General features: G+C 45.1%; 3 protein-coding genes, 1 long non-coding RNA gene and 1 pseudogene across 4 annotated transcripts; 2 read left to right on the forward strand and 3 right to left on the reverse strand.

The window, feature by feature from the left end:
- Window positions 1-105: 105 nt before the first annotated feature.
- LOC117834655 (uncharacterized) lies at window positions 106-1436 on the reverse strand (annotated as a pseudogene).
- A 2882-nt stretch (window positions 1437-4318) lies between these two features.
- LOC117833933 (cytochrome P450 76M5) lies at window positions 4319-6157 on the forward strand. The gene is made up of 2 exons (XM_034713522.1): window positions 4319-5263; window positions 5398-6157. The coding sequence occupies exons 1-2, from the start codon at window positions 4355-4357 to the stop codon at window positions 6010-6012; spliced, it is 1524 nt and encodes a 507-aa protein (XP_034569413.1). The 5' UTR covers window positions 4319-4354; the 3' UTR covers window positions 6013-6157.
- Window positions 6158-8096: 1939 nt separating this feature from the next.
- On the forward strand, window positions 8097-9224 carry LOC117834073 (uncharacterized). The gene is made up of 3 exons (XR_004635684.2): window positions 8097-8411; window positions 8651-8800; window positions 8896-9224. It is a non-coding gene; the product is annotated as an uncharacterized lncRNA (long non-coding RNA).
- A 2334-nt stretch (window positions 9225-11558) lies between these two features.
- LOC117866405 (Bowman-Birk type trypsin inhibitor) lies at window positions 11559-11967 on the reverse strand. Its single transcript, XM_034750603.2, has 2 exons — window positions 11895-11967; window positions 11559-11824 (listed from the first exon to the last, which is right to left on the reverse strand). The coding sequence occupies exons 1-2, from the start codon at window positions 11965-11967 to the stop codon at window positions 11559-11561; spliced, it is 339 nt and encodes a 112-aa protein (XP_034606494.1).
- Window positions 11968-14547: 2580 nt separating this feature from the next.
- Window positions 14548-26412, reverse strand: LOC117834656 (mitogen-activated protein kinase kinase kinase NPK1-like). The gene is made up of 2 exons (XM_034714186.1): window positions 26319-26412; window positions 14548-14813 (listed from the first exon to the last, which is right to left on the reverse strand). Exons 1-2 carry the CDS (start codon window positions 26410-26412, stop codon window positions 14548-14550), a joined length of 360 nt encoding a protein of 119 aa, XP_034570077.1.
- Window positions 26413-26456: the final 44 nt, after the last annotated feature.

Raw genomic sequence — 26456 nt, forward strand, 5'->3', positions numbered from 1 at the left:
AAGTGAGTATTGACAAACCACAAGATAAGTCAATACAAAACTTGTTTTCGAGTTATGTTGACTTAAAAAAACAGTTTGGTTGAAATCGCAACCCTTAGGATGTGTTTGGTTGGGCTGTGGCTTTTCAAAAAGCTGCTGTGAGCTGTGGGCTGTAGAAAAGCAGCTGTGAGAAAGCAGCTGTGGGAAAAGTATAAGGCCATTTGGTTTGAGCAGATGTGGCTTTTGAATAAATTTTTGAGTGGACCCTGCATGTCATCCACAGTCCACCCCACTCAACTCTCTCCCTCTCTCACTGACGAGCGGGTCTAACCCTTCTTCTTCCTCCCGCTGGCTAGTCCACCCCACAGCACCCCGAGTAGCACCAGGGCCGCAACGGCATCCACGACGATGCAGTCCACAATCAGGGTGAGGTCCATGACGGCGATGGCCTGCGCCTCGCCTCCTCCACCTCGCACCACGTGGCGGGCACCGTAGCACCACCGGCATCTAGGAGGAGGTGGCACCCCGCGGGCACGCATGCGTCGACATAGAGGTTGAGGCCGGTCTGTGGCGCCAAGAGCCCACCCACGGCGCCCGCGCAGGCAAGCCGCACCTCGGTGATGAAGTAGGCCGCCGCCGCCATGGTGCCCTTTGGCGCGGAGGCAGAGAGTGATGAGGAGAGGGATGCCATGGCAGCGGCGAGGAGGAGGAGACGCGCGATGACAAGTGTGTGCTGCTGGAGGTCGGAGGCCGGGAGCGAGACGGCAAGGAGGCCTGCGGCACGGGCGAGGAGGTGGAATGACAGGGAGAGGAGGAGCGAGAGGTGGGGCGGGAGGAATGGGAGTGGGAGGAATGGGAGCAGCGGTGGGAGGAGCAGCAGCGGGAGGAGTGTCGTGGAGGCCAGTGGGAGGAAGGCGAACAGGAGCACGAGGAGTAGCGGGAGGAGGCAGAGGAGCGGGTGGCGAAGCAGGTGGAGGAGGCGGTGGTGGAGGGAGGACGGGGAGAGGTAGGAGACGACGGCAATGAGGAGGTGGGACTGGGAGGTCGCGAGGAGGGAGAATATAAGCGCAAGGTGGCACGCGAGCAGCAGCGCCTCCGCCATTGGGGTTGGGCAGCGCGGTCGGGGAAGTCTTGAGGAGGAGGAGCACCAGGCGGCGGGCAGCGGGCCGCTGAGGTGATGGTCGGGTGGGGGGGACTGGTGCGGGTGATGGGGAGTGGACGGGAATAGAAGGGGAAAATGAACCGTTATCCTCCATAACAAGCAGTAGGTGGGTAATTTTTGGCCCAAAAGCAGCTAAAAGCAGGGGGGAGGTGCTTTTGATTTTGTGCTAGAGCAAAAACAGGTTTTGGGCAAAAGCACGTATAGCTTTTAGGCTCTTTGGTTGGCTTTTGGTTTTTGCAAAAGCAAAAGTAGGTTGGAAAGTCTAACCAAAGGCACCCTTAGTTGTTTCAACCATGAAATTTTGCGAGGTTGAGAAAATAGGGAAATAGGGTGCCTTTTTTGAAAAAACGTCAGTCTTTGTATTCTATTGTGAGAGCTTTGGCTGAGGCTAGGGCCTTCGTGCGAAAGGACAAAATGAATTTTTGACTCTGAAAAACGTCACCCCCCTTGTCCTTTTGCGCAAAGGGGGTTTAGACTCAGCATGGCTTATTCCGAGTGTTATCGCTGCCTTTGATCGCTTGCTGCAGCCTTTCTATTCTCTGAGTTGCAAGTTCAAGGCCAATCACTGTGGTGTTTGAGTGAGAAAATACGTTTCAACCGGTACTAAAGGGACACCTCTAGTACCGATTGCGGTTCCGGTACTAAGGGGGGTTACTGACCAATACTACACGTCATTTTTCCAATAGTGTATAAACTTGGCCGGGAAGATTTCCTTCATCACCGCTAGCTCTTGTACTAGACCGTCAGTGCTGATGGTCCTCTTCACAGCCCATGGGACAGCAACCGGCGGTGATGAACTCGCATCACTATCCGTCCATGGTCCGGCTATGATAGGCAACCTCATCACCACCGGCATTTATGTGCCAGGCCCCCAAACCACCCGTGATGCAGGGTTTTGGGGTCAGCGGTGAAGGCCTGTTGTGTAGTAGTGTGCATACAATGATTCAAAATAAACCTAATCTTTTCCCTCTATATCTTTTTTTCTTTTATCGTACTTTTCTAGGCCTCACATTGTAGTTTTTCTTTCAATTTCACAGTGACTGAGGTGTCAGGTGGCTTGCCGACGCTGAATGAAACAACCTGAGGTGGGCTGGCCATGACGGGTACCTAATAAAGGGAGTGTCTGTCGCACAAGCGTTGGAAGAGCATCTCCAGTAGTTCCCAGTAACAATGAAATGGATATTGGGGTAACCCCATGCACTAATTATTGAGAAACATTTATTAAGAGATTGATGGAGATGCTCTAAGGTGAGCTCATACGAGATACATGCATGCTAGTGCTCATATGATGGTATGTTTCTGTGTCATCTAATACCAACACATGTATTCCTTTCTCCATCACAATCCTCCTTCGCATAAGGTGTTCAGTGCTGTTGTGAATTAAGCATAGCTTAGCTTGTATGTTTCCTTTTGGAACTCACCCATCAAGGTTTGAGTTATTGACTTGGCACCGGTGCTCGTATTTTCCTGATTAATTCTAGAATTTAACTGGCACTATCCTTTCAGTGGTAGACAACGTGCTCGTCGATAGCGAGGCACTAGAAGTGACTTCGCCAATCTCGAGGATCTGTCGATTCAGTCTCTTGAAGGTGCTTAAAGGTAGGGTTGCATGTGTACAGACACAGACGCTCACATAAACTTACATACATTCAAGGTATTAATACACCCTACCCTTATCAGCACCTCTAAAAAACTAAGCCAATAGGTCCTTGAGATTGACCCTTATGAGCAACTCTAGAAAACTAAGCCGGCAGATCATGGAGATTGACAAACTCACCATGGACAGCTCGCCATCGATGATCATGTCGCCTACCACTGAAAAAATAACGTCAGTTAAATCCTAGAATAAATCTAGAAAAATAGAAGCGCCAGTGTCGAGTCAATGACTCGAACCCTGGTGGGCTATTTACCAGCTGAGCTAATACTGAGTTCTCTACCCTGGTGGTTTTTGGGAGATTTGCTCCCTACCTACCAGGACTAATACTGAGTTCTCTACGCGGCCAGATTTCCACCACCAAAAATCTCCAGAAATCTAATAACTGCAGCCTTGTTAAATTTAATTAGCATTCTTATTCGTGATATTCTGAATATACACGCACACATGACACATATCACACATGGTTTCCACTCCCTTTCTTGGCGCAATGGCCGTCTCTAGCCACAAATTCAACAGTACGATGCAAGTCTTTTGACAACTCTCCTGAGCTTATAAATGGTTGTAGTACTAAATTGCTAAATGCCACATGTGGAATTGAATCTTGGCACAAACTTTAATCGTGGGAAACTCGCACGGTATGAGTTTGGCACAAGTTGGGATTCCCTGCACCAAGTAACTGCAGGGCTAAAAGTAGAGTCCCAAGTATGTGTTTTGTCCTTTGCAAACGTTGGTTGTTGGCATTACTAAAAAATTAGCTTTCTATATATACTCTATTCGTCTCACAAAAAACACAATTGTATGATTCAAATTTGTCCATAAGGAATGTAATTGCAGCTTCTAACCATTTCTTTTAAACTTCTCATTTTTTGGAGCAGTGATGTCATAGGGTGACCCCCGCTACTGAAAATGACCAAGATCTGGCTCTACAAATGCTTCTTCAGACGTGGGACATCCAGAAAGCTACGGTAAGCCCACCCCTTTTGTAGAAGAGGGTGACCTTTTGGACCACCCATAGAAATAAATCGGGACGCGCCTACAAATCCTTTCTGGAGTAGTGAGAGAAAGAGATTGTGGTTGAAACAACAATCTTTTCATGAAATAACCGCCTCATAAGTAAAATTTTAGGACAACAAGACGACTAGTCCATATTTGTACGAGTTGTGGTTACTCTGCAACTCATAATATATTTTTTCTATGCACAAAGTAAAAGAATAGAAATATATAATTACATCGAGACTACTTAAAAATACAACACAATGTAAAGGTTATTTGTTAACTTGCCTCAAGATTATACGTTCTCTATTAGGTAACACCAATATATATACTGATTCTAAAGATTCAATTTATCATTAGCTAGACACATGGCGATCATGTGCGTTTAAATCTATAGTGTGACTTGGAGAAAAAAAAAGTAATCTTCATCCGTATGGCCGTACAGTGACTCTCGCTCTTGACAGGTATTAGTGTAAGTAGCATATATAAAGAACCCTCATGCACGCTTTGGATCCCCATCCCTGCTAGCATATATTCATTCATAAACTCACGGGTATTCTCTTATGGTCATGGTGCTCCCAATGTTGCTGGTTTGTATGGTAGTGACGGTAGTGATCACCGTTCATGTCATCTGTGCCCTAGATGAACACAAGCGAAAGAGATTTTCCGGTGCATCTCTTCCACTGCCCCCTGGCCCGGTCGCTCTCCCCATCGTCGGGAATGCCTTCAGCTTCATCGGGCCGTTCGGCCACAACCCACACCGCATACTCACGAGCCTCGCCAAAACCTATGGGTCCATAGTGTCCTTTCGGCCAGGCATGGCAGGCAATTTCGTGGTAGTGTCATCCCCTGAAGCAGCACGTGAAGCTCTCATCAACAACGATGCCGCGCTCGCTGCCCGGTTCGTGCCGGACAATACACGCGCCTTAGGCCATTGCTCGGAGTCAATGTTCTTCCTCCCAACCTATAGCCATTTGTGGAAGCAGCACCGCATCACATTGGGTACCAGCCTCTCAAGTGCCCGGGGCCTTGACACAACCCGCCCCATTCGGGATCGCCATGCCTGTCGGCTCAGCGAGCACTTAAGGTTCTGCTCTGGCATGCCAATCAAAATTGGAGAGGCCGTCCAAGGCACAGTGCTCGATGTTATGTCCAACATCCTCTTCACCAAGGACGTGACGCACTTGCGCGTGAAGGGGGGCCAATTGTTCAAGGACCTCCTGGTGGAGGTCCTCGAGGACTGGACTAAGCCCAACGTTTCTGACGCTTTTCCCTTCTTCGCGTCACTTGACCTCCTTGGCTCACGCCGCCGAATCTCCAGAGGTTTGGCTAAACTATACAAGTTCTTTGATGAAGAGTTCGTCGAACGTCGGTTAGGCAGCAGTGAGAACCACCACGATTTGTTGGACTTCATCCTCTCGCAGCATGCCAAGTCGAAGCTCACGCGTTCAGAGATCACCAAGTTCTTCACGGTCGGCTATACATATGATCTCTGAACATAAATATAATTGCTGTCTTTCTGCTTTCTGTACATTTTCTTGGGTAACTGATATACTAATTAACTTACATTTTTTTATATGCATTTCTGTTCTTAACCTATCAATAGGATATCTTTCTTGCCGCGAGCAACACAAGTAGGATCATCGTGGAATGGGCAATGGCACTCCTACTTAAGCATCCAGAAAAGATGAAGAAGCTGCGTGCTGAGCTTGCGGCGAGCCTTGGGACCAAGGAGTTTGTCCAGGAGAGCGACTTGGACAAGCTCCCCTACATCCATGCTGTGGTGAAGGAGATACTACGACTGCAACCATCAGCACCGCTGCTACCACGAATGGTGTCCACGGACGGCATGTCACTTGGCGGATTCTCCGTACCAATTGGTACCAACATTCTGATTAACTTATGGGCCATTGGGACAGACCCAACGGTGTGGCCTCAGGCGGGAGAGTTTGTGCCTGAAAGATTTCTGGGCAGCCCATCACTGGACTTCCGGGGATCAGAAGACTTCACATATAGGCCTTTTGGGGCAGGGCGAAGGATGTGCCCAGGACTGGACTTCGCTGCGCAGTTGATTCCACTTTTGCTAGCCTCGATGTTGCACAAGATCGACTGGAGCCTACCTGATGGGATCGTGCCTGAGGATGTGGACCTCAGGGATCGCTACAGCATGGTTCTGGAGCTCGCTAAGCCCCTCATTGCGGTGCCAGTGTCCACGGTGTGACATGCTCCGCCGTGGATCATGACCTGAGTTTGCTCTCAAGTGGTTTTAGATAAATGTCAGAACGTGTGTTTAAAATAAATGTCAAGAACTCAGCTATGGCAATCATGACCTGAGTTTGCTCTCAGATTGAACCAAGTTGCACGCAGCTCTACTCCCATGTGTACCCTTGTCTTACTATTACTAATTGGAGGCTCTTTCGATGCCTCCACGTGAAGCCACCTAGGATTTCTAGGTGGACACTCTAGAAAAAAAGAGAAATTCTCACAAAAAAGCAAAACATCCGACCAGTAGATTCAAATCATCATAGCCATTAGATCTATTATATTTTCTAAAAAATTACCCACCTATGCCATTATGAAAATAGCCTAAAGTAACCCCCTAATCTTCATCAAAATTACCCAATTATGCCATTATAAACAATATTTAAAATAACCCCCTAATTTACAACTAAATTGCCCATCACTATTACTTAAAAAACTTAAAGTAACCCATTAAATTTGTATCTATATTACCCACACATACCATTATTATAAATAACATGATAACACTATGTTTGAATCAAATAACCTTAATTAAAAATATACAACAATATATCATTCTAAATCGTTTATATCTTGCACTATTGGTATACGATATAATAATTAAGGTCTACACGCATGATGTGTGTCACACTGTCACCATTTATAAAGATATAGAGGAAGTGACGAGAATATAGATTTCTATGTTAAAATTGTATCTCAAACTTAGGGTTCATTAAATAAATTCAAGCGCATAACTGTGATGCAAAGTGAAAAGTTAAAGATTATAAATGTGGATGAAAATATTATAGAGTAATTACTAACTAAAATCTATCACAATTAGATGGAGATAATAAGTATATATCTATATAAGTATTGTGTCCGAATATTTAACAAACGAGAGGTAGTTTATGGTAATATTTTTGTAGCAATGTAGTCTCATTTTTTTCCATTAAGACTCCGTTTAGTTCCCACGAGATAAGCTAGAAAAAAGAGACAAATTCTCATAAAAATCAAAAACATCAAACACCAATCCTATAAACTCTAATAACCATAGCTATTGATCTATTATATTTTCTAAAACGTTACCCACCACTATCATTGTGAAAATATTTAAAAATAAGCTCTAAACATATATCTACCGAGATAAGCTATTATAAAAAACAATCTAAAGTAACACCATAATCTTTATCCAATTTAATAATACATATCATTATAAAACATAACTTAAAATGTCATTCTAAATTTTATCCATGTTACCCATGTATGTTGTTATTAAAAATAGCCTAAAGTAAACACCTAAGTCTTAATCTAATTATTTTCATGTGCATCATACATAAATGTCAAAAACTAAACTAATATATGATTCTAAATTGCCTATTTATGTCATTGTTAATATAAAAATACTAAGTTAAAATATATACACATGATGAGTGTCACCATTTAGACCATTTATACATGTATGTGAGGAATCGATGAAAAATATTGATTTGTATGCTAAATATAATGTATGGAGGATTGGAGGTGCGATACGAAATGAAAAAAGTATGAATATGAGTGAAAAAGTGCATAGAGTAATTATTAATTAAAAATCAATCACAACTGGACAAAGATAGGTACATATCTATATAAGTATTATGTTGACATATTGAAAAAAATAAGAAAGTAGTAGATAATTAATTTTGATTATTAGCTAGGAGTTTAATTTCTAAATAATTTTCAAATACAATAGCTTCTAAAAATATTAGCCCGTGCGAGAGCACGGGTTGATGGACTAGTTTTACGAACGGAACAGTATATCTTACCGTCACCGGATTGGAGTCCCTTTCACGTTAATCCTTTTCTAGAAAAAAGATACCCTGTTGAAACATATAAGATAATGTTTTTGTTTCATGATAATTGAAATTAAGGAAAGTCGCAGCTATCTTTTCGCAGCTTACATGCTGTCACTGTCCTCGTCATCCTCAGCACTGGCAGAGCGTCGTTGGGGCCATAGAGGACCATGGCCCCCCTTGCGTGGTAAAAAAACTCAGAAGAGAAAAGTGCAAAGTGCCGGTCCAAGTGCAGTCCGTGGCTTCTTGACACGTAATTCAACCCACAAGCAAGAAAGTCCACGAGGCATTAACCACAAAGGCACAAACCAATGGTGAAAACAATAGAAAAAAAACAACGAGCCAATTCCAGCAACTAGCATACGAGACAACGACCTCAGTGGTCACCCCTTCGCAAGACGGATGCTGCGACCGGCGAGCTAGATCCGCCGCCGATGCCTGGGGTCCTCCGCTTCCTTCGCAGTTGACTCGTTGAGGTCGAGTCATCGTCGGCCATCGCCACTCGCCAGGGCTGGCGCCTGGCGGCCTGGCTAGAACTTTCATCCTGAAGGTATGGTTGCTTTTCTTCCTTCTTTTGTTTATCTTCTAAGTTCTTAACACATTAGATCCGTAGAGCATGCAGGCTACTATTTCCTAATTAGCTGGTAATTTGTTGTCAATTGAGATCTATTGTTATTTCTTTTGAGAAAATTGAGATGTTTCGCTAGTTTATTTGGCCCTAATCCCCAAATTGCACAGTTCATACGATTTGGTGGTTTTATATCTAAATACAATTCTGCAATTTGGTAGGTACAAATGGGTAAAGAGAAGCCTATTGATTCATTTTTCAAAAGCAAAAGAGATGAACCAATTGTGGACTGTCGAGCAACCTCTGGTTCAAGCCAACCAATTTCCCCCCTACAATTTGCTTCACGCTCCGCCACTGATCCTCGATCCTCGGTGAGAATTTTTAACCTTTTTGAAAAAGTCGGCGATTGCAAATATCCACCTGCATTTTTTCTTCTAAACCTTTTTGAACTTGTTTGTGATTGCAGTCAGATCCTATTCCAAGGAGACGTACCTGCATAACAGAAGCTATCTTTGCTGCTAGACAGAGAACAGCGAGCTCACCCATAACTATTGAATCCTATTCCAAGGACTTGCAGGCGACATACGTATACAGATGATTTGAAGTCCAAAACCACCTCCTAAACTTGCTGTTCGAATATTATTACCTTGCCCGTCTAGTAAAACAGATGCATCTGCATAGGCAAAGTTGGACCGCAAAACTGGACAGCTCTCTGTGGTGTTGTTTAGCATGTTTTCTTCCCAGCTCTGACGCTGTTTCTTGAAATTAAATAGATTCTGAAATATTGCGGCGAAATATGTCCTTTTCTAAGTGGGCCTAGACCCAAAAATTTGCGAGCTCCGCGGCTCCGCCCATGGTGCAGCCCACCCCACTACGCGCCACCGTCCACCCCTGCGGTCGTGGCCACTTGCTCGCCTCGTCGCTCTTGCGCGTCACAGTAGCAGCAGTCTGTTGGGATCCGCCAAATGGCCCGTCACCCTCAACCGTGCCTCAGTCTCAACTCGCTCAGCTAGCGTTCCAAAACCTCTAGCTTCGGTCAAAGTCACTGCAACGTGCTAGCTTCGGAGCCGAAGCTTCGTACTAACCCGGTGGACGAAGCTTCCCCCGTTTAACTTTACTTCGTCTGGCTGTGTGCATGATGGAAGGCGAATCTCCTCGCTTTGGCAACCAATTGGCTACGTGAAAAGTCGACTGCGTCTAAGCTTCGGCGACGAAGTCAACCTACCTGAGGACGTGAACGACAACGGGAGTGTGATTCGCGGGACCGTGTGAGAGCGCAAATTGCGGGATTGTCAGACAGCACTGAAAGCGTAATACCCTAATGACCGTTTTGTAAAGTATATTTCGGGAATACAGTGGTTGAGTTGCCTCGGCCACCTCCTTTTCCATTGTTACCGCCTCTTTGGCTATTGCTGGAGCTGGTATTGCTGTGATGGTTCTGGTTTTGGTGTTGGTTGTTATGATATTGGTTTTGGTTTTGGTAGTTTTGGGAGCATTCAATTGCCATGACCTGGTTCATTTGGTGATTGTTGGTATACGGCGAAGCTTATTCGGATTGTCTTTAGTTATTTCTTTCCGTCTTTAGTTATTTCTTTCCGCCACTCTTCTTCTGTGAGGCGACACGCTGCCTGCAAGCTATGCGAGCCCGTCAGACACTCTGACTGCCTGTCGCTACGCTCCACCTCCCCACCACGCTGCAAGCCGACGACCGCAAGCTGCGTGCCGCTCGGCCACAGCGCGGCCACTGATGCCGTGCGTTTGAGCCGCTACACAGCCCGTACCATCTCCGACTATAAAAGGCAGCGTCCAGCGCCTCTCCGCAACCGAACTTGCCGAGCCGCCAGCTCCGCTGCTCAACTTCTTGCAATCCTGCCCCCAATTTATTTAGGAGTGATCGAGGAATTGAGCGAGTTTGGAGGCTAGTGGTTGATACGTTTTTTTGCATCGAATTGACGTCGATTTAGTTTTTTTTGAACTGCCATTTCAATTTTTTTTTCTCTAGTTGCATGTGAAACACATCTATTGCCGCTAATCAATATGTTGACGTTTTTTTTGGCCAACACACGAACGCACGCGATCGTGTGGCGCGTGGATGGGCTTACTGCAGCACCTCGACGCAGGCCGGTCTGACCGGTTACAGTCTGACTGGTTGTTAGGCCACTTAGAGCACCTTCAAACGTCGTCGAGATGAAGGAAGAACAACAAGTAGTAGGTTAGAAAAGATAGCACAAAAGAATAAAGGAAAAGACAATAATAGTAGATTGGTTTTCGTCGATTGGGTTGGATGCCCTCAATCGGCCGAATCCCTTTATATTTATAGAAAGGGAAGGTCTTACCTACGAGGGAGTCAAAACCCTAATACAAATCGTGCTCAATTAAAACTCCTACTCGGATTACACAGAGATAGACAGGTTAGACCAGCCTGGGCAACCAGTCTACCCGAGTGCATATCTTGCGAATGTCGTATCTCCCTCATCCGAACTCGAAGTCGGACGTTCTATATATGAATCTTGGTCTACTCGACAAAATCTACGCAATGATAGTCCAATCTTCATTTGGAGCAATTTGATCCAACCAGTCTAACCAGTGGGGTCAGCCAGTCTGACCTCTCTGCACGGGGTGCTGATCTTTTTGAGGGCATAACTCTCGCGTTTGAAATCCAAATTGGACGTTCCATATATGTATTTTGATCATCTCGACGAGAGCTACGCCACGGTGAAGTCCAATTTACTTTTTGAGAACTTTTTCAAACTGGTCTGACCGGTTGGAAGACCGGTCTGACCAGACCTACCCAGACCTGCCACTTTCTAGCGTCAACACGAGTTTTCCACTAGTGACAACACAACAACTGTATTACCCACGGCATGAAAATAACACATAACAAGAAGCTATGTACCACTAAGCAACACAAACAGTACTCTTGCAAAGGGGGCGAAACACCAAAGGAAATGGCGATGAAATTGAAACCCCACCAACAGAGCTTTGCTTGAGCACGTACAGCTCTTTATTACAGAAACAGTAGGATACGATCGATGTGCCATCAAGCATAAAGCAGCAACACTTATTTCTTTTTTTCAAAGCAAGCAGGAACAGAACTGATCATCAAAGAAGTCGCCGGGATTCATTCATTCAGATGGCCGCCGCGGTCGGTGTGCAGCGGCGCTTGCAGAAGTTAGTGAGGATGTCGACGCACCGGTAGACAGGCGGCTCGGTGGTGCTGGTGTACTTGACGCAGTTCATGCACGCTGGGTGGCAACCCTGGTACGAGATGTCCAGGCAATTGCAATCTGGTGGATTCTTCCTGTTGCAGAAGCCGCATTGGTTGCAGCACGGCCAGGAGCTCGCGTTCGCGGCGGCGTCGGCGACCGCCGCCGCTCCTCCCTCCTCCCCACTCCCTGCGGCCACCAAAGATTAGTCAACGCATCCAGTTGAGTTGAGTTGAGTGTCAAACTGTTAATTTCTCACCTTTGCTGATGAGTGGCAGAGCTGCGAGGACGGCGAGGACAGCCAGTGTGACGAGCAACACCTGAGGTCTCATGCTTGTTTCTCTTGGTATGTAGGAACAGGGTGTTGCCAAGTTTGTTGTGGTTGGACTTCCTTCCTACTGATGGGTGATGGTTATCTGTATGAGGCTAGAGGCCTTATTATAAGAGGAGGGGGTGCCATGACAGCTGTGTGCCTGCAAGTTATTAAGGCTAGCTTGGCACGGCTCTTGCTCTGAACAATGGCTTTTGCTCTAGATTCTGTGGTGAAGTAGCTTTTTCTGGATCTAGCTTGTATGTTGGAGAAACGTTTGATAAAACGACTTCTCGTGATCTTTTAAAATAGATGGAAGAGGTCAAATATCCAAAATACCCTTATTCATTTCCTTTCTTTTCTCTTTTCTTTCAATTTCTTTTTCTTCCCCGGTCATTTTTATTCCTTTCTCATTTTTTTCCTTCACCATTTATTTTTCTTCCTTTCTTATTTCCTCTTCCTTCTATCCTTATCTTCCTTTCCTCAGCTCCTGCAGAACGCCGCCCCCGCCTCTCATGACCATGGCCATCACCCGCAGCTCTTCCGGCTCGACGTCCCTGCCTCCCCACTCCTCCAACTCGACGCCCTATCTCCCCTAGCCCACTCCCTCACCTCAGGCCCAAGTGCCCAACAACTTCTTCCTCCTAGCGTGTCCGGCCTTGTGCCTCCGGACCGCTTAGCAGTTTGTGCGGCACGCCTGCACCGTCACTTGTGCATCCAATGCGCTCGCCCCATCCCGCCACCTGCCGGTCAGGTCAGCCCCAGTGTTACTCCGACCGTGACATTGCACCGTCCACCACCGGTAAGGTCCAGTTAGCACCCGCCAACACAGTGGTTTCAAGAAATTTCAACCAATTTAAATATTTGATAAATGATTTCAAAGTTGTTTCAAACTTTTACAAATGAACATAAATATTATTTAGTGAATGTAAAAAATATAATTTCATACATAACACAGATATTTTGACTAGTTAGTTCACATGTCCCTATAGGTTGAAACACCTCATGAGTTATAGGGTGATCATGACTTGGATATTCATTTGGGAAAAACATACTGTTACAATATCTCAAAATTGTGTTAATATTTTTTAATCCATGTTGGTTCACTGCTAAAATGGTTACATGCAAAATATCGTGAAAAATATTCCCCCTTATATTTGATGTTTTTGGAGTGTTTACCGAGCTCCTCTCGCTCAAGCTCCAAATGGAAGATTGACTAGGAAGAAGATACCCGCGGTCTTAAATGGGTACTTGCGTTGCCCGCCAGCACAGAGGCTACTGTGCTGACGAGTACTTGTGTTCGGGTGGCAATCAAACCCGCCAGCACGCTAATTTAGCTGTGTGAACACAAATCAATGTTTTCTTAGTGTCTTTTTCTGTGGTGAGGCATGTGAGTACTGCTGGCACGATCATCAGCTTGTCCTGGGCTGCTGCTAAGCATGCACCATGAGCCAAAGGTTTTCTGGATGCTCAGCTCATAAGGAATTGACTGAAAGTGACTGCTCGTTGTGTGAGCTAGCTGTCTCCACTGGCGGCTTCTGAATGATTGGTCCTATATACATGCACCACGCGCAACACAAGGAAAAAAAGTCTGCAACATGTGCGGCACTGGATAATTGAGCTAGCAATAACAGTGTTGTACGCTTGTCTATGAGGGATGCATGGTGCCTGACAATCCCAATGATCTATACTGACTACTCCCTCCATTCCAAATTATAAGTCATTGCAAGAATCTTAAAGAGTCAAAGCATCTCAAGTTTGATCAAAATTATAGAGAAAATTATAAAGATTCATAACATCAAATAGGTATACTATGAAAATATAATTGATGAAGAATCTAATGATACTTAGTTGACATCATAAATGTTATTATATTATCATATAAATTTGGTCAAACTTGAGATACTTTAACTCTTCAAGATTCTTGAAATGACTTATAATTTGGGATGGAGGAAGTACAACATAGCTTGTCTCCTTGCCTGGTGCGCGTGAACCATGAGGGCAGGACTAGTGGCCGCGCACTACTCCACGAGGGCAGGACCGGTGGCCATGCACCGACAGAATTCACTATTCGACACTAAAAAAACTAATCGTGACACTAAACAAATTTTCCTTCCCGTTTGACATGAGTTCAATTTTCATTCTTTATATAACACTCTGTTGGATTTTCCATACGAAAACCATTAAATGCCCGATGAAAAGATGATTTTGCCCCTGTGAACTCCACCACCCTTCTCCGATCTACTCACCTTCTTCATCCGCTCTATTGTACCTCCCCCACTGCTCCATCCGTCCTCATGTCCAGGTGAGAGCTTAGGCACCAGAAGCTCACTACAGTTCTATTTGTGTGGTTATTCGCGTCGAGGATGGTCGAGACGGTGGAGCTCCAAGGGAGGGGGGTCATGGCGAGCTGACGGCTCGAGTGGCCGAGGAAAGGCTGATTCCTGGTGGGGTTGAGCTCGTCCTAGCCAACAAGCAGGTCGGGGAGGTCGAGCGCAAGGTGAGGGAGCTTCGGGTGCGAGGGATTGGGTTTTGGCGGAGGTGGTGAGAATTTGGCCGTTGACGAGGTTCGGTGGCTGGTGGCAGTCGCGAGACATGGAATTCACAGCTCTAAGTAGTTTGTGTTTGGGCTTGAACTAGCCTGGGAGGGAGATTGGAATTTGGAGAATTCTTGTGTGAGACCGCGGGGCGCCATCTCAGATACCAGCCTTGTCGCGCCAAAATCGGCGAGCTTCACGCCGTAGCCTTTGGTGTCGCAGCAGCCGAGGAGCACGTTCTGGCCCTTGACATTCTTGTGCACCACGCCGGCCTTGCCGTGCAGGTACCACAGCGCGGTGGCCACCCTCCTGAGCCCACACACCGTGCTTACTGTAACACCCAAAAATTCCATCATAAACCCAATATAAGCAACATGTGGTCTAGCTCTTTCTTTTCTAAGAACTAAATAAAATACTAATATTAAATTATGGTCTTTAATAAATTAAAGAACACTTGAAATAACTTTTTAGAGACAAGTGCTTGTTAGGGTTCTTCGTTTGCTTCCATTTTTGTTTGCGTTTGCAAAATTTTAAATCAAAAATCTTATCAATCTTCTTTCTCTCTTTTTATAAACCTCAGCAGGCCGGCCCACCTTTCCACTTTCTTTCCCTCCCGGCCCACTCTCTTTTTCCTTCTCCAGCCGGCCCACCTCCTCATTTCTTTGCGCAGGCCCAAGCTGAATCCGCCGGCCCATCAGGCATCTCCCCAGCCCAACTCCCCCTCTCCTCCCACCGATAGGTGGGGCCCACCTGTTAGGCGCGTCCTCAACCTCCAGCTGCACCGCAACTCCAGCACTGCCAGCAGCGCCTGTTTGCCTCCCATCGCCACTCCAGCTCCTGCGTCCGTCCACTTGCTGGAACTACATCGCCTTCCCATACGCGCGCGCTGCTAGTGCCCTCTCCTCTCCTAACTCCAGTTACAGGCGTCCCATTTTCCACTCGCGATTAATGGCCGCCGGAGCTCGTTTCATCTACCCGAGCGCCGTCTCAACTCCTCCTCACGGCCTATAAGTAGCGCCTGCTCCCTCTCCCTGGCTCCATTCGCCCATTCTCGCCACCACCACCGCTACCCGCACCAGAGCGCCACCGCATCTCACAGCACCGCCACCGTCCAAATTCCTTTGCCACCGGGTCAAACGCCGGCCTTTCTCGCCCGCCACCGCCGCAGGTATGGCCTCCCTTGCTTTCCCTTCACTCACCTCCGTCGCCTGCGCCACCCGCTTTTCTCACCGCCGCGCCTGAGCTCGCCGGCTAGCCACCGGTCATGTGCCTATGCGCGTGCGGGAGAAAGGAAGAAGGACAATCTAGTCCCTAAACTCTCTGATATTCTCTTGCTTGATTCATGTGTCTAGTAAAGCTTGCAAAGAATCCCCTGCAATTCTTAGAACCTTTCTTTTTAACCTGAGCTCTACAATCAATACCGTTTAAGCCCCTAAAACTTGTTTACTACATATCTTCATCATTTCAACTCTGATTTCAGCGATTCTCACCCTCACGCGACCGTCTCTACATGACTGTTAGTTTTAGTAGTTTGTTTTAAGTCTTTTTTCATATTTGGTGTACTATTTTATTTATTATTTGTTTTGCTTGTGTGATCGTGTAGACGACGTGTCATTCAAGGAGACTTAGGAGTAGCAGTCGTTCGAGGAAGAGTTCCCTCAATTTTTCGAGGAAGGCAACTGGTCATCTTCCCCCTGCATATTTTTTTTTTGTCCCAATAATAGCATGCTAAATCACTTTACTATTTTCTTGTATGTGTATAATTTGATGAGAATACCTATTAAGGACTTACCTAGTTTTTAATCCTGATCCTTGAACATTGGTTTTAATCATGTTGGGTAGAATTTCTTAGTTGCTTAATTTTGGGACGGTAATAATTTTGAGAATATTAATCATGACCTTTATTAATGTTATACCGGCCTGTGTTAATACAAGATCACTTGATTTAATCGGAACATGGAGAACCACCCAGAAAAATAGTGCAACCACAAGTACTATCATGGCTCTTATCTTGGCTAATTAATTAGAGACTCTAGTCTGGGGTAATCTTACCGAAAGGGCAAGAGGGGCGGCGGTTGATGGGTACAACCCGCTTCTCAAACTGATCTGCTCTATGGAAGCTTCGCAGTCTTGAGAGGGGCTTATGCTCTACCACCAATCCGAAAATCTTAGCGGGTTACCACTTACTAGGGGATTTTTGTAAAGGCCTCATAGCGTCCCTATGCAATCACACCTCAGAAGTGTGGTATTGTGCTTGGCCAGCATAACATGGTTGAGTTTAAAGTTCTTTTGAACTATTATGCTACTTGTGGGTAAAGATGTGCAACATCTGCAAAGTGTAAAACTGATATATCAACCGTACTCATGGTTAAGAGCGGCTTGGACCCTCACATGATAATTGAACTTAAAGATGAGAATAAATCATGGTTCCTTTATCATTGGGTTTTTTAATGCTTTATGCTTAAGTGGGTTGGTATAAACTTACACCTAAAAATTAGGTGCTTGCTATGCATTCGGTTTTGTCCAAAAAATGGGGTGTGATAGAAGTGGTATCACAGCTGTGTTGACAGTAGGATGCAAGCCTAGATAGAAATGGTCTAAATAAGGACTCATCTTCTTAGCAAGCCATGTCTGCTCAAAAATATCTTATTTTCCTCATAAAAATCTATTTTATTTTTGTTCTTTGTCACAAAAACTTGTCTCTTTTTGTCTTTGTTTTGAGTATCTCTTGTTTCTTTGTCAGATGGCTAGGACCAAGTTGACCACTCACAAAAGCATTGGAGGGTACTTGGTTGGCCTTGCCCCTGCTCAGCCAGCTGCTCCGATTCAGCATGTGGAGGTGGTTGAAGAAGATTTGGAGGAGGTCTACAAGCTGCCTCAGCTTCAGACAGACACGCATTAGCTACCCCTGCATCGGACGCTCCAGCACCAGCCGATCTTGCTCCAGCACCTGCTGTCGATGGTGGAGACCCGGACGACTCCGGGGATGACAGCGATAATGAGGATAAAGAAGATAACGACGACGACTACAACAAAAACAACGACCACAGTAGCAACAATGACCATGATAACAATAGTGGTGACGGAGATGGAAATCAAAATGGTGGACCACAGAATGTGACACCAGCTTGTGACTACCACACTTCAGAGGATGAGTCTGGATACTTTCCCAAACTGCTCTGGGAAGTACTATAGAGTTTGGGAAGCACTATGAAGCCCCTCTACGTCACTCACCATGTCTTCCACTCCACCATGGACGACTACTATGCCAGTCAAGTCCACATCAGGGAACGGTTGGCAACTTCCAGAGTATTGAGGATTTGCTCGGCACACGACTCCACTACGGCCCACGCCACCTATGCCTTAGCCATCAGCGACACCGCCAGGAGAGCTCTGTCTGCCCTCTGCTTCACCCATCTCCAGGAGTTGAGAAACACCATCTACCATCACCTGCCTCGCCGAGCTAGTGGCACTGAGGACACAACTGTATAGTTGGGAGAAGCAGGAGAAGATTGCATCAACATCCTTGCTCGAGTCATCGCTGCTCTCAACACCAACCTCGACGGAGCTACTGCAGAGCTTGCCAAGATCAATGATGAGCTGCAAGATGCTCACGCTAGGATTGCGTAGCTTGAGGCACAGCTTGCCAAATAGGAGCCACCTGAGGAGGCAGCCGAGTTCCACTGCCCCACCGTTTCACCACCCCGCAAGAGGCTTCACTATGGCGTGTCTGGCTCCATCACCGGTCTTTTAGACTAGGTTGTCTTTTTAGGTTGCCTTCCAGAGTCTTTTTGTTAGAACCGTTACTGCGAGGACGTGCGATGTAATAATGTTTGCTGGTTGAAAACATGTTTGATTTGGACCTTTGTATTTTCTAGGATATTTTGTGGAGTGATGGCCACAAATGCATCATTACATAAAATAAAGTTAATAGTTTATTGGGTCTAAATCTTGGTTCTTTGCCCCTATATCTGCCTTATCAAATCATCATTCTTATCTGAGATTTATTCGTCTAACACTCAGATGGTAAACACCAAGTCAGGAGGAGGACAAGACATTCCAAGTCAGAGGCGTGCTCACATAATTAATTAGCAGAATCAAGCACCACCTCCACCACCAAGTTTGACAATGGAACAATTTTTGGCTACTCAGATGCAACTACTATAGAACCTCATTGCTACTATTTAGAATCTACAAGCTTAGCAGAATCAGCAACCACCACAAGCACCTCAGGCACCAAGAGATAAGCACAGGGAATTCATGAGCCACCACCCTCCTCCTTACTCTCACTCAGTGGATTCATTGGACGCTGATGACTAGCTGAAGGTCATCAGTAAGAAGCTGGATATTACACAGTGCAACGATCATGAGAAGGTCTTGTATGCTGCAGGACACTTAGAAGGAGATGCAGCCGACTAGTGGGATGCCTATACTACTGCCCACGCCAATGTTAATGCTATTACTTGGGAAGAGTTCACGAACAACTTTCGCACACACCACATTCCAGCTAGTGTGATGAAGCTCAAGTAGAAGGAGTTTCTAGCTTTAAAGCAAGGCAACATGATAGTCAGTGAGTATCAGGACAAGTTCACACAATTGTCTTGTTACACGCCAAATGAGGTGGACACCAATGAGAAGAGACATGAAAGTTTCCTGGATGGACTGATAGGGCCACTTAACTATCAACTGCAGAGTCACACGTTCCCTAATTTTTATACACTACTAGACAAAGCCATTGGTTTGGAGAACAAACGTAAGGAGCTCGGGGAACAAAAGTGGAAGTTTCAGTCACAAGGTCAATCTAGCAGCAACACCTGCCCTTGCTTCAACTCATCACAGGGATCACAATTTCGTTCAGGAGGACAAGGTGAAAGCTATCAACAGAATCAGCAATTCCAAAGTACCACTCAACAACCACAGCAATTCAATCAATAGGCACAGCACACCTGAAACCCACAGCAAAACTGAGCAAACAATACCACAGGAGCACCCATGTGTAACAATCCAGTTACCCCAGTTCGACCCAATGGATGCTTCAAGTGTGATGAAGTGGGACATTATGCCAATAACTGCACCAAGCACGAAATGTAGACCCCTCAGAAGACCAATGGTTAGAAGTCTGGTCAGCAATAGTTGCAAGCGCGTAATGCAAATCCAAACTCTCAGGAAAACATGGCTAGCAGAACTTCATGCATGGTAGGGCGAACCACGTGAGAATTGAGATAGCCCAGGAAGCTCCAGATGTTGTTTTCGGTATGTTCCTCATCAATTCTGAATCTGCATCAGTTTTATTTAATTCTGGAGCATCACACTCATTTATAACCAATCAATTTGTGGCAAAGTATAACATACCTATGCAACCTATGAAGAAAACTTTGCTAGTTAGCTCACTAGGTGGTGATATAAGAACAAGTCAAATATGCTTACAAGTCAATGTGAAAATCATGGGGGTAGATTTCATAGCCCACCTAGTGGTCCTAAACTCCAAAGGTATTAATGTGATTCTTGGAATGAACTGGTTAGGAGTATGTGATGGAATTATCCTATATGCCAAGAAGTCGGTGCTTTTTAACTAGCCCTCAGGGGACATAATTGAGTTTGTGGATACTACCTCATCTGAAGAAAAGGGTATAGTCAATCAAATAAAAGGAAAATCTTTGAAGGATATCAAGGTTGTATGTGAATACCCCAACGTCTTTCCCGAGGATTTACCAAGTATGCCGCTTGACTGAGATATTGAGTTCTCCATTGATCTTTTACCTGGCACTTCACCAATATCTAAGACCTTAAAGAATAGATGTTAAGGATTTGGTTGAGTTAAAGAAACAAATAGAAGAATTATTAAGTAAAGGTTTTATCCGTCCTAGTTCTTCACCTTGGGGAGCACCTATACTTTTTGTTGATAAAAAGGATGGCACCAGAAGAATGTACATGGATTATAGAGCTCTTAATGATGTGACCATTAAGAATAAATATCCACTCCCTAGGATTGAAGATCTATTTGATCAGATGAGAGGTGCAAAAGTCTTTTTCAAAATCGATCTGCAATCAAGCTATCACCAGTTGAAGATCCTAGCAGAAGATATACCTAAAATGGCGTTTACATCCAGATACAGCCTATATGAGTACACTGTGATGTCTTTTGGATTGACCAACACTCTAGCATATTTCATGTACTTGATGAACAAGGTGTTTATGGAGTACCTAGATAAGTTTGTGGTAGTGTTCATCAATGATATATTGGTATTTTCTCGAAATGAAGAAGAGCATGAGGAGAACTTAAGATTAGTGTTACAGAAGCTTCTAGAGAATCAATTATATGCCAAATTGAGTAAGTGTGAGTTTTGGTTGAAAGAAGTTTTCTTCCTTGGACATGTTATCACCGATGGAGGAATCACAGTAGACTCAAGCAAAGTTCAAGATGTGCTGAATTGGAATCCGCCCAAGAATTTGTCTGAAATCAGAAGTTTTCTTGGATTAGCAGGTTATTACCGCATGTTTATTGAAGGTTTCTTGAAGATTGTCAAACCCCTCACTTCATTGTTAGAAAAGGGAAAAGAGTTTAAATGGGATGACTAGTGTCAAGTGAGTTTTGAAGAGTTGAAGAAGAAGTTGACTACAACCCCTGTACTGATAATGTCTGATATACACAAAGGCTTCGATGTTTATTGTGATGCTTCACGTCTAGGTCTTGGATGTGTACTAATGCAAGAAGGTAGAGTAGTAGGTTATGCCTCAAGACAGTTGAGAAACCACGAGCAAAATTATCCAAGTCATGACTTGGAACTAGCTGTCGTTGTGCATGTATTAATGATTTGGAGACATTACATGATCAGGAACAAGTGTCAGATCTTCACTGACTACAAAAGCCTAAAGTACATATTCACTCAGAGGGGTCTTAATTTAAGGCAACACAGATGGTTAGAGTTGATCAAGGACTATGACTTGGATATTCAGTATCATCCCGGCAAAGCAAATGTCATAGCAGACGTCCTAAGTTGAAAAGGTCAAGCTAATGTGACTATAGTACTATTGATATCTCAAGAGTTATGTTGGGAAATGGAGCGACTCAACTTGGGAATCGTTGCCCATACTGAATCTATGACCATGGAAATTGAACCTACACTGGAACGAGAGATAAGAAAAGGGCAATTGACGGATGCTAAAATCAAGGTAATCAAGATCCAAATTGATTTAGGAAAGGCCCCAAACTTCACTAAAGATTATCAAGGAATGGTTTGGTTCGGGAAAAGGATCTATGTACCAGAGATTGACCATCTTCGTGAATGCATATTGAAGGAAGCACATGATTCAGCTTATTCTATTCACCCTGGTAGTACTAGATGTATCAGGATTTGAAGGAAAAATATTGGTGGTATGGTTTGAAAAGAGAAGTAGCAACCCACGTTGCTTTGTGTGATGTATGTCAGCGAGTGAAAGCAGAGCACCAAAGACCAGCAGGTTTACTTCAGCCATTGAAAGTACCTGAGTGGAAATGGGAAGAGATCGGAATGGATTTTATTGTTAGGTTACCCCACACTCGCGACGACTATGATTCCATATGGGTTGTTGTGAAAAGATTGACTAAGGTTGCTCATTTCATTTCGGTTAAAATAACCTATAGTGGAGCCAAATTTGCAGAGTTGTATATGTCAAGGATTGTATGTCTACATGGTGTTCCTATTGCGTTCCAATCTCTTGCGAGGTTAAGAAACAACACAATAGCTAGTAAATGAATTGCTCTCTATTAAATGAAGTGTCTGAATCTCGTTACATGTGGGGAGGACCCCCTTTTATATTGTCCGGAGGATCCCTACAATTTACAATTTTACCCTCTCTCACCCACTACATCCTCAGTATATTCTGTACACATTTGTCATCTCATGAAGTCACGTTTTTTGTCCTCCCGACAATCCCGTAAATCACGCTCTCACAAGGTATCGTAATTGGCGTCGTCTTGTCGATCACGTCGCCTTCCCCCTTAGCTTTGTGTCCATGCCCTGATTCGTCCGCCACTCCTCAATGATGCCCCTGCAGCAAGTTGGCTTCAGTCTCTCGTGTTATACTGACTTTGGGCCCATAAGTCCCCCAGCGAGGTTGATGCTGCTACTACGGGCGCCGAAGACAACGGACGGGCAATGAGTCAGAAAAACAAAGGTTAGCTCATCTTACCTCCGCCTTCGATTTTGGTTTGTCCCGAAGCTGAGTAATCATGGCCCCGATCGAAGCTGAGCCCTTGGCGTGAAGCTGCGAAGTCCGATGAGCCCTGGCGCATAGAAAATAAAGGTTAACCCACCTTGCCTTTGCTTCCGGTTTCGGTTTGTGCCGAAGCTGTAAAGTTCACCGAATCTTGTCGCATCTTTCGACAGAGAGACGACCTCGAGGGGGGCTGTTTTGGGCGATTCCCCAACAGTTCCAAAGAAGATAGTTTCTAATCAAGGTACTCAATTCATGTCACGTTTCTAGCAGAAGCTACATGAATCAATGGATACAAAGCTTAATTTCAGTTCTGTGTATCATTCACAAATGGATGGTCAGACTAAAAGAATCAATCAAATCTTAGAAGATATGTTAAGAGCTTGTGCTTTAAAGAATAGAGGTAGTTGGGATATAAGTTTACTATACGTAGAATTCACTTATAACAACAGTTATCAAGCCAGTCTTAAGATGGCCCCGTTTGAAGTGTTATACGGAAGAAAGTGCAGAACACCATTGTACTGGAGTCAGAATGGAGAAAGCCAAGTCTTTGGACCGGAAATTCTTAAGGAAGCCGAAAGACAAGTTCAGATAATTTGATATAATCTCAAGACTGCATAGTCACGACAGAAGAGTTATGCTGATACTCGGAGGAGAGAATTGACATGTGATGTTCGAGATTACGTGTATCTCAAGGTATCACCTATTAGTGGTCTTTGTCGATTCAAGATTAAAGGGAAGCTATCACCTCGTTACATTGGTCCTTTTCAAATTTTGGAAAGAAAAGGAGAAGTGGCATATCAGTTAGACTTACCTGCTCAGCTATTAGATGTTCATGATATGTTCCATGTATCTCAGTTGAAGAAGTGTCTAAGAGTACCGGAAGAACAATTACCACTGGAAGAACTCAATGTGAAGGATGATTTGACTTATTCAGAGTACCCTGCCAAAATACTAGAAATATCTCAGAGGGTCACTCAGAGCAAGGTAACGAGAATGTGCAAAGTATAGTGGAGTCATCACTCAGAAGATGAAGCTATTTGGGAAAGAGAAGATGACCTTATCGAAGAATTCCCTCGGTTGTTTTCCAATCTCTCTGAAACTTGAGGACGAGATTCTCTTTAAGGGGTAGGATTTGTAACACTCAAAAAATCCATCATAAACACAATTTAAAAAACATGTGGTCTAACTCTTTCTTTTCCAATGACTAAATAAAATACTATTATGAAATTATGGCCTTTAATAAATTAAAGAACAATTGAAATAATTGTTTAGAGACAAGTGCTTGTTAGGGTTCTTCGTTTGCTTCGGTTTTTTGTTTGCATTTGCAAAATTTTAAATCAAAAATATTATCAATCTTCTTTATCTCTTTTTGTCCAACTCAGCAGGTCGGCCCACCTTTCCTCTTTCTTTCCCTCCGGGCCCGCTCTCTCTTTCCTTCTCCAGCCGGCCCACCTCCTCATTTCTTTGCGCCAACCCAAGCTGATCCGCCGGCCCCTCAAGCACCTCCCCAGCCCAACTCCCCCTCTCCTCCCACCGACAGGCATGGCCCGCCTGTCAGGCGCGTCCTCAACCTCCAGTTGTACCGCAACTCCAGTGCCTGCTTGCCTCCTGTCGCCACTCGAGCTCCTGTGCCCCTCTGCGTGCTTGCACCACATCGCCTTCCCACGCGCACGCGCCGCTAGCGCCCTCTCTCCTAACTCCAGTAACCAGCACCCCATTTTCCACCCACCATTAATGGCTACCGGAGCTCGTTTCCTCTCAGCGGGCGCCGTCTCAACTCCTCATGGCCTATAAGTAGCGCCTGCTCCCTCTCCCCGGCTCCCTTCGCCCATTCTCGCCACCGCCACCGCCGCCCGCACTAGAGCGCCACCGCATCTCACAGCACCGCCACTGCCCAAATTCCTCCACCTCTGGGTCAAACACAGGCCTTTCTCGCCCGCCACCGCCGCTGGTAAGGCCTCCCTCGCTTTCCCCTCGCTCACATATGTCGCCTGCGCCACCCGCATTGCTCACCGCCGTGCCTGAGCTTGTCGGCGAGCTGCCGGTCATGTGCCTGTGCGCGTGCGGGAGAAAGGAAGGAGGAGGAGGATAAGGCTATTTTGCAATCTAGTCGCTGAACTCTCTAATATTCTCTTTCTAGATTCATGTGTCTAGTAAAGCTTGCAAAGAACCCCCTGCAATTCTTATAACCTTCCTTTTTAACTCGAGCTCTACATTCTTGTAGATCTAACCCTATACTTTTCTTAGCACTGTTCACTGAGTCTTGTGAAACTTCCTTGCTAGCCCCTGAAGTATATAGTTAATTCCATTTTAGCCCCTAAAACTTGTTTACTCCATACCTTCGTTGTTTTAACTCCGATTTCAGCGATTCTCGCGATCACGCGAGTATCTCTGCATGATCGTTAGTTTTAGGAGTTTGTTTTAATTCATTTTTCTTGTTTAGTGTACGATTTTATTTATTGTTTGTTTTGCTTTGTGTGATCATGTAAATGACGTGCCGTTCGAGGAGACTTAGGAGCAGCAACTGTTCAAGGAAGAGTTCCCTTAGTTTGCCGAGGAATGCAAGTGGTCATCTCCCCCTGCATATTCTTTTTCGTCCCAATAATAGCATGCTAAATCACTTTACTATTTTCCTGTATATGTATAATTTGACGGGAATACATATTAAAGACTTACCTAGTTTTTAATCCTGATCTTTGAACACCGATTTTAATCTTGTTGGGTAAAATTGCTTAATTTTGGGATGGTAATAATTTTGAGAATATTAATCATGACCTTTATTTATGCTATACCTGTGCTAATACAAGATCACTCTCTCGAAACATGGAGAACCACCCAGGAAAACAGTGTAACCACAAGAACTATCATGGCTCTGGTCTTGGCTAATTAATTAGAGACTCTAGTCTGGGGTAATCTTACCAAAAGGGAAAGAGGGACGGCAGTTGATGGGGTATAACCCGCATCTCAGACTGATCTGCTCTATGGAAGCCTCGCAGTCTTGAGAGGGGCTTATGCTTTACTACCGATCTGGAAACCTTAGCAAGTTACCACTTACTAGGGGATCTTTGTAAAGGCCTCGTAGCGTCCCTATGCAATCACACCTCGGAAGTGTGCTATTGTTCTTGGCTAGCATAGCATGGTTGGGTTTAAAGTTCTTTCGAAATTTTACGTGACTTGTGGGGAAATTAGGTGCTTGCTAATTAAAATTTGACCAACTAAAATGCTAACCGCTTAAAGCCTATGAGCCTCCCCTTGTTAGCCATGCTTGTTTCCCCCACTTGCTGAGTACCAACCATAAGTGTACTCACCCTTACTCAAACGCTATTCAGAAGCTTCTGATGTCGTGGAGTTCTTCAATGACTTCGAGGAGTTCTAGGCGAGCGTTCACCAGTCAAACTTGTGGAGAAGCTACCACTGTGTGTGTATTAAATTTATCGGTGAATGATTGTAGACCTTCATGTCTACATTTCGGAGTGTAATAAAGTTATCTACTATTTTATGTATATTTTGAACACTATCTTTGATGTTTCACTTATGAAGTCCACCTATCCACGTTGTGGCCTCCGCGGCGATGCCATCGGGCACACGCTCCATATGCAGGTCCCTGGAGCTTGCCGTGTTGCCGTCACCGAGGTACTTGCCGTCTTGCCGTCACCGAGGTACGCCACCACATACGGCGAGCTCAGCCACTTCAGGATCCTTATCTCGCTCTCCAAGCACACCATCGCCATCGCCACCACCGACGAACTCTTTGTGTGGCACGAACGCACTGGGT

The sequence above is a fragment of the Setaria viridis genome, chromosome 8 (genome assembly GCF_005286985.2).
Source record: "Setaria viridis chromosome 8, Setaria_viridis_v4.0, whole genome shotgun sequence".
NCBI classification, from domain to species: Eukaryota; Viridiplantae; Streptophyta; class Magnoliopsida; order Poales; family Poaceae; genus Setaria; species Setaria viridis.

What these genes read in the sequence shown, in the direction of transcription:
- LOC117833933 (XM_034713522.1), top strand. Translation starts at nt 4,355, where the DNA reads ATGGTCATGGTGCTCCCAATGTTGCTGGTTTGTATGGTAGTGACGGTA. An exon ending in AGATCACCAAGTTCTTCACG is followed by an intron (nt 5,264 to 5,397) that starts GTCGGCTATACA and finishes ACCTATCAATAG; the next exon opens with GATATCTTTCTTGCCGCGAG.
- LOC117866405 (XM_034750603.2), bottom strand. Translation starts at nt 11,967, where the DNA reads ATGAGACCTCAGGTGTTGCTCGTCACACTGGCTGTCCTCGCCGTCCTC. An exon ending in TCTGCCACTCATCAGCAAAG is followed by an intron (nt 11,825 to 11,894) that starts GTGAGAAATTAA and finishes TGGTGGCCGCAG; the next exon opens with GGAGTGGGGAGGAGGGAGGA.
- LOC117834656 (XM_034714186.1), bottom strand. Translation starts at nt 26,412, where the DNA reads ATGGCGATGGTGTGCTTGGAGAGCGAGATAAGGATCCTGAAGTGGCTG. An exon ending in CGGTGACGGCAAGACGGCAA is followed by an intron (nt 14,814 to 26,318) that starts GTACCTCGGTGA and finishes TGGGTGTTACAG; the next exon opens with TAAGCACGGTGTGTGGGCTC.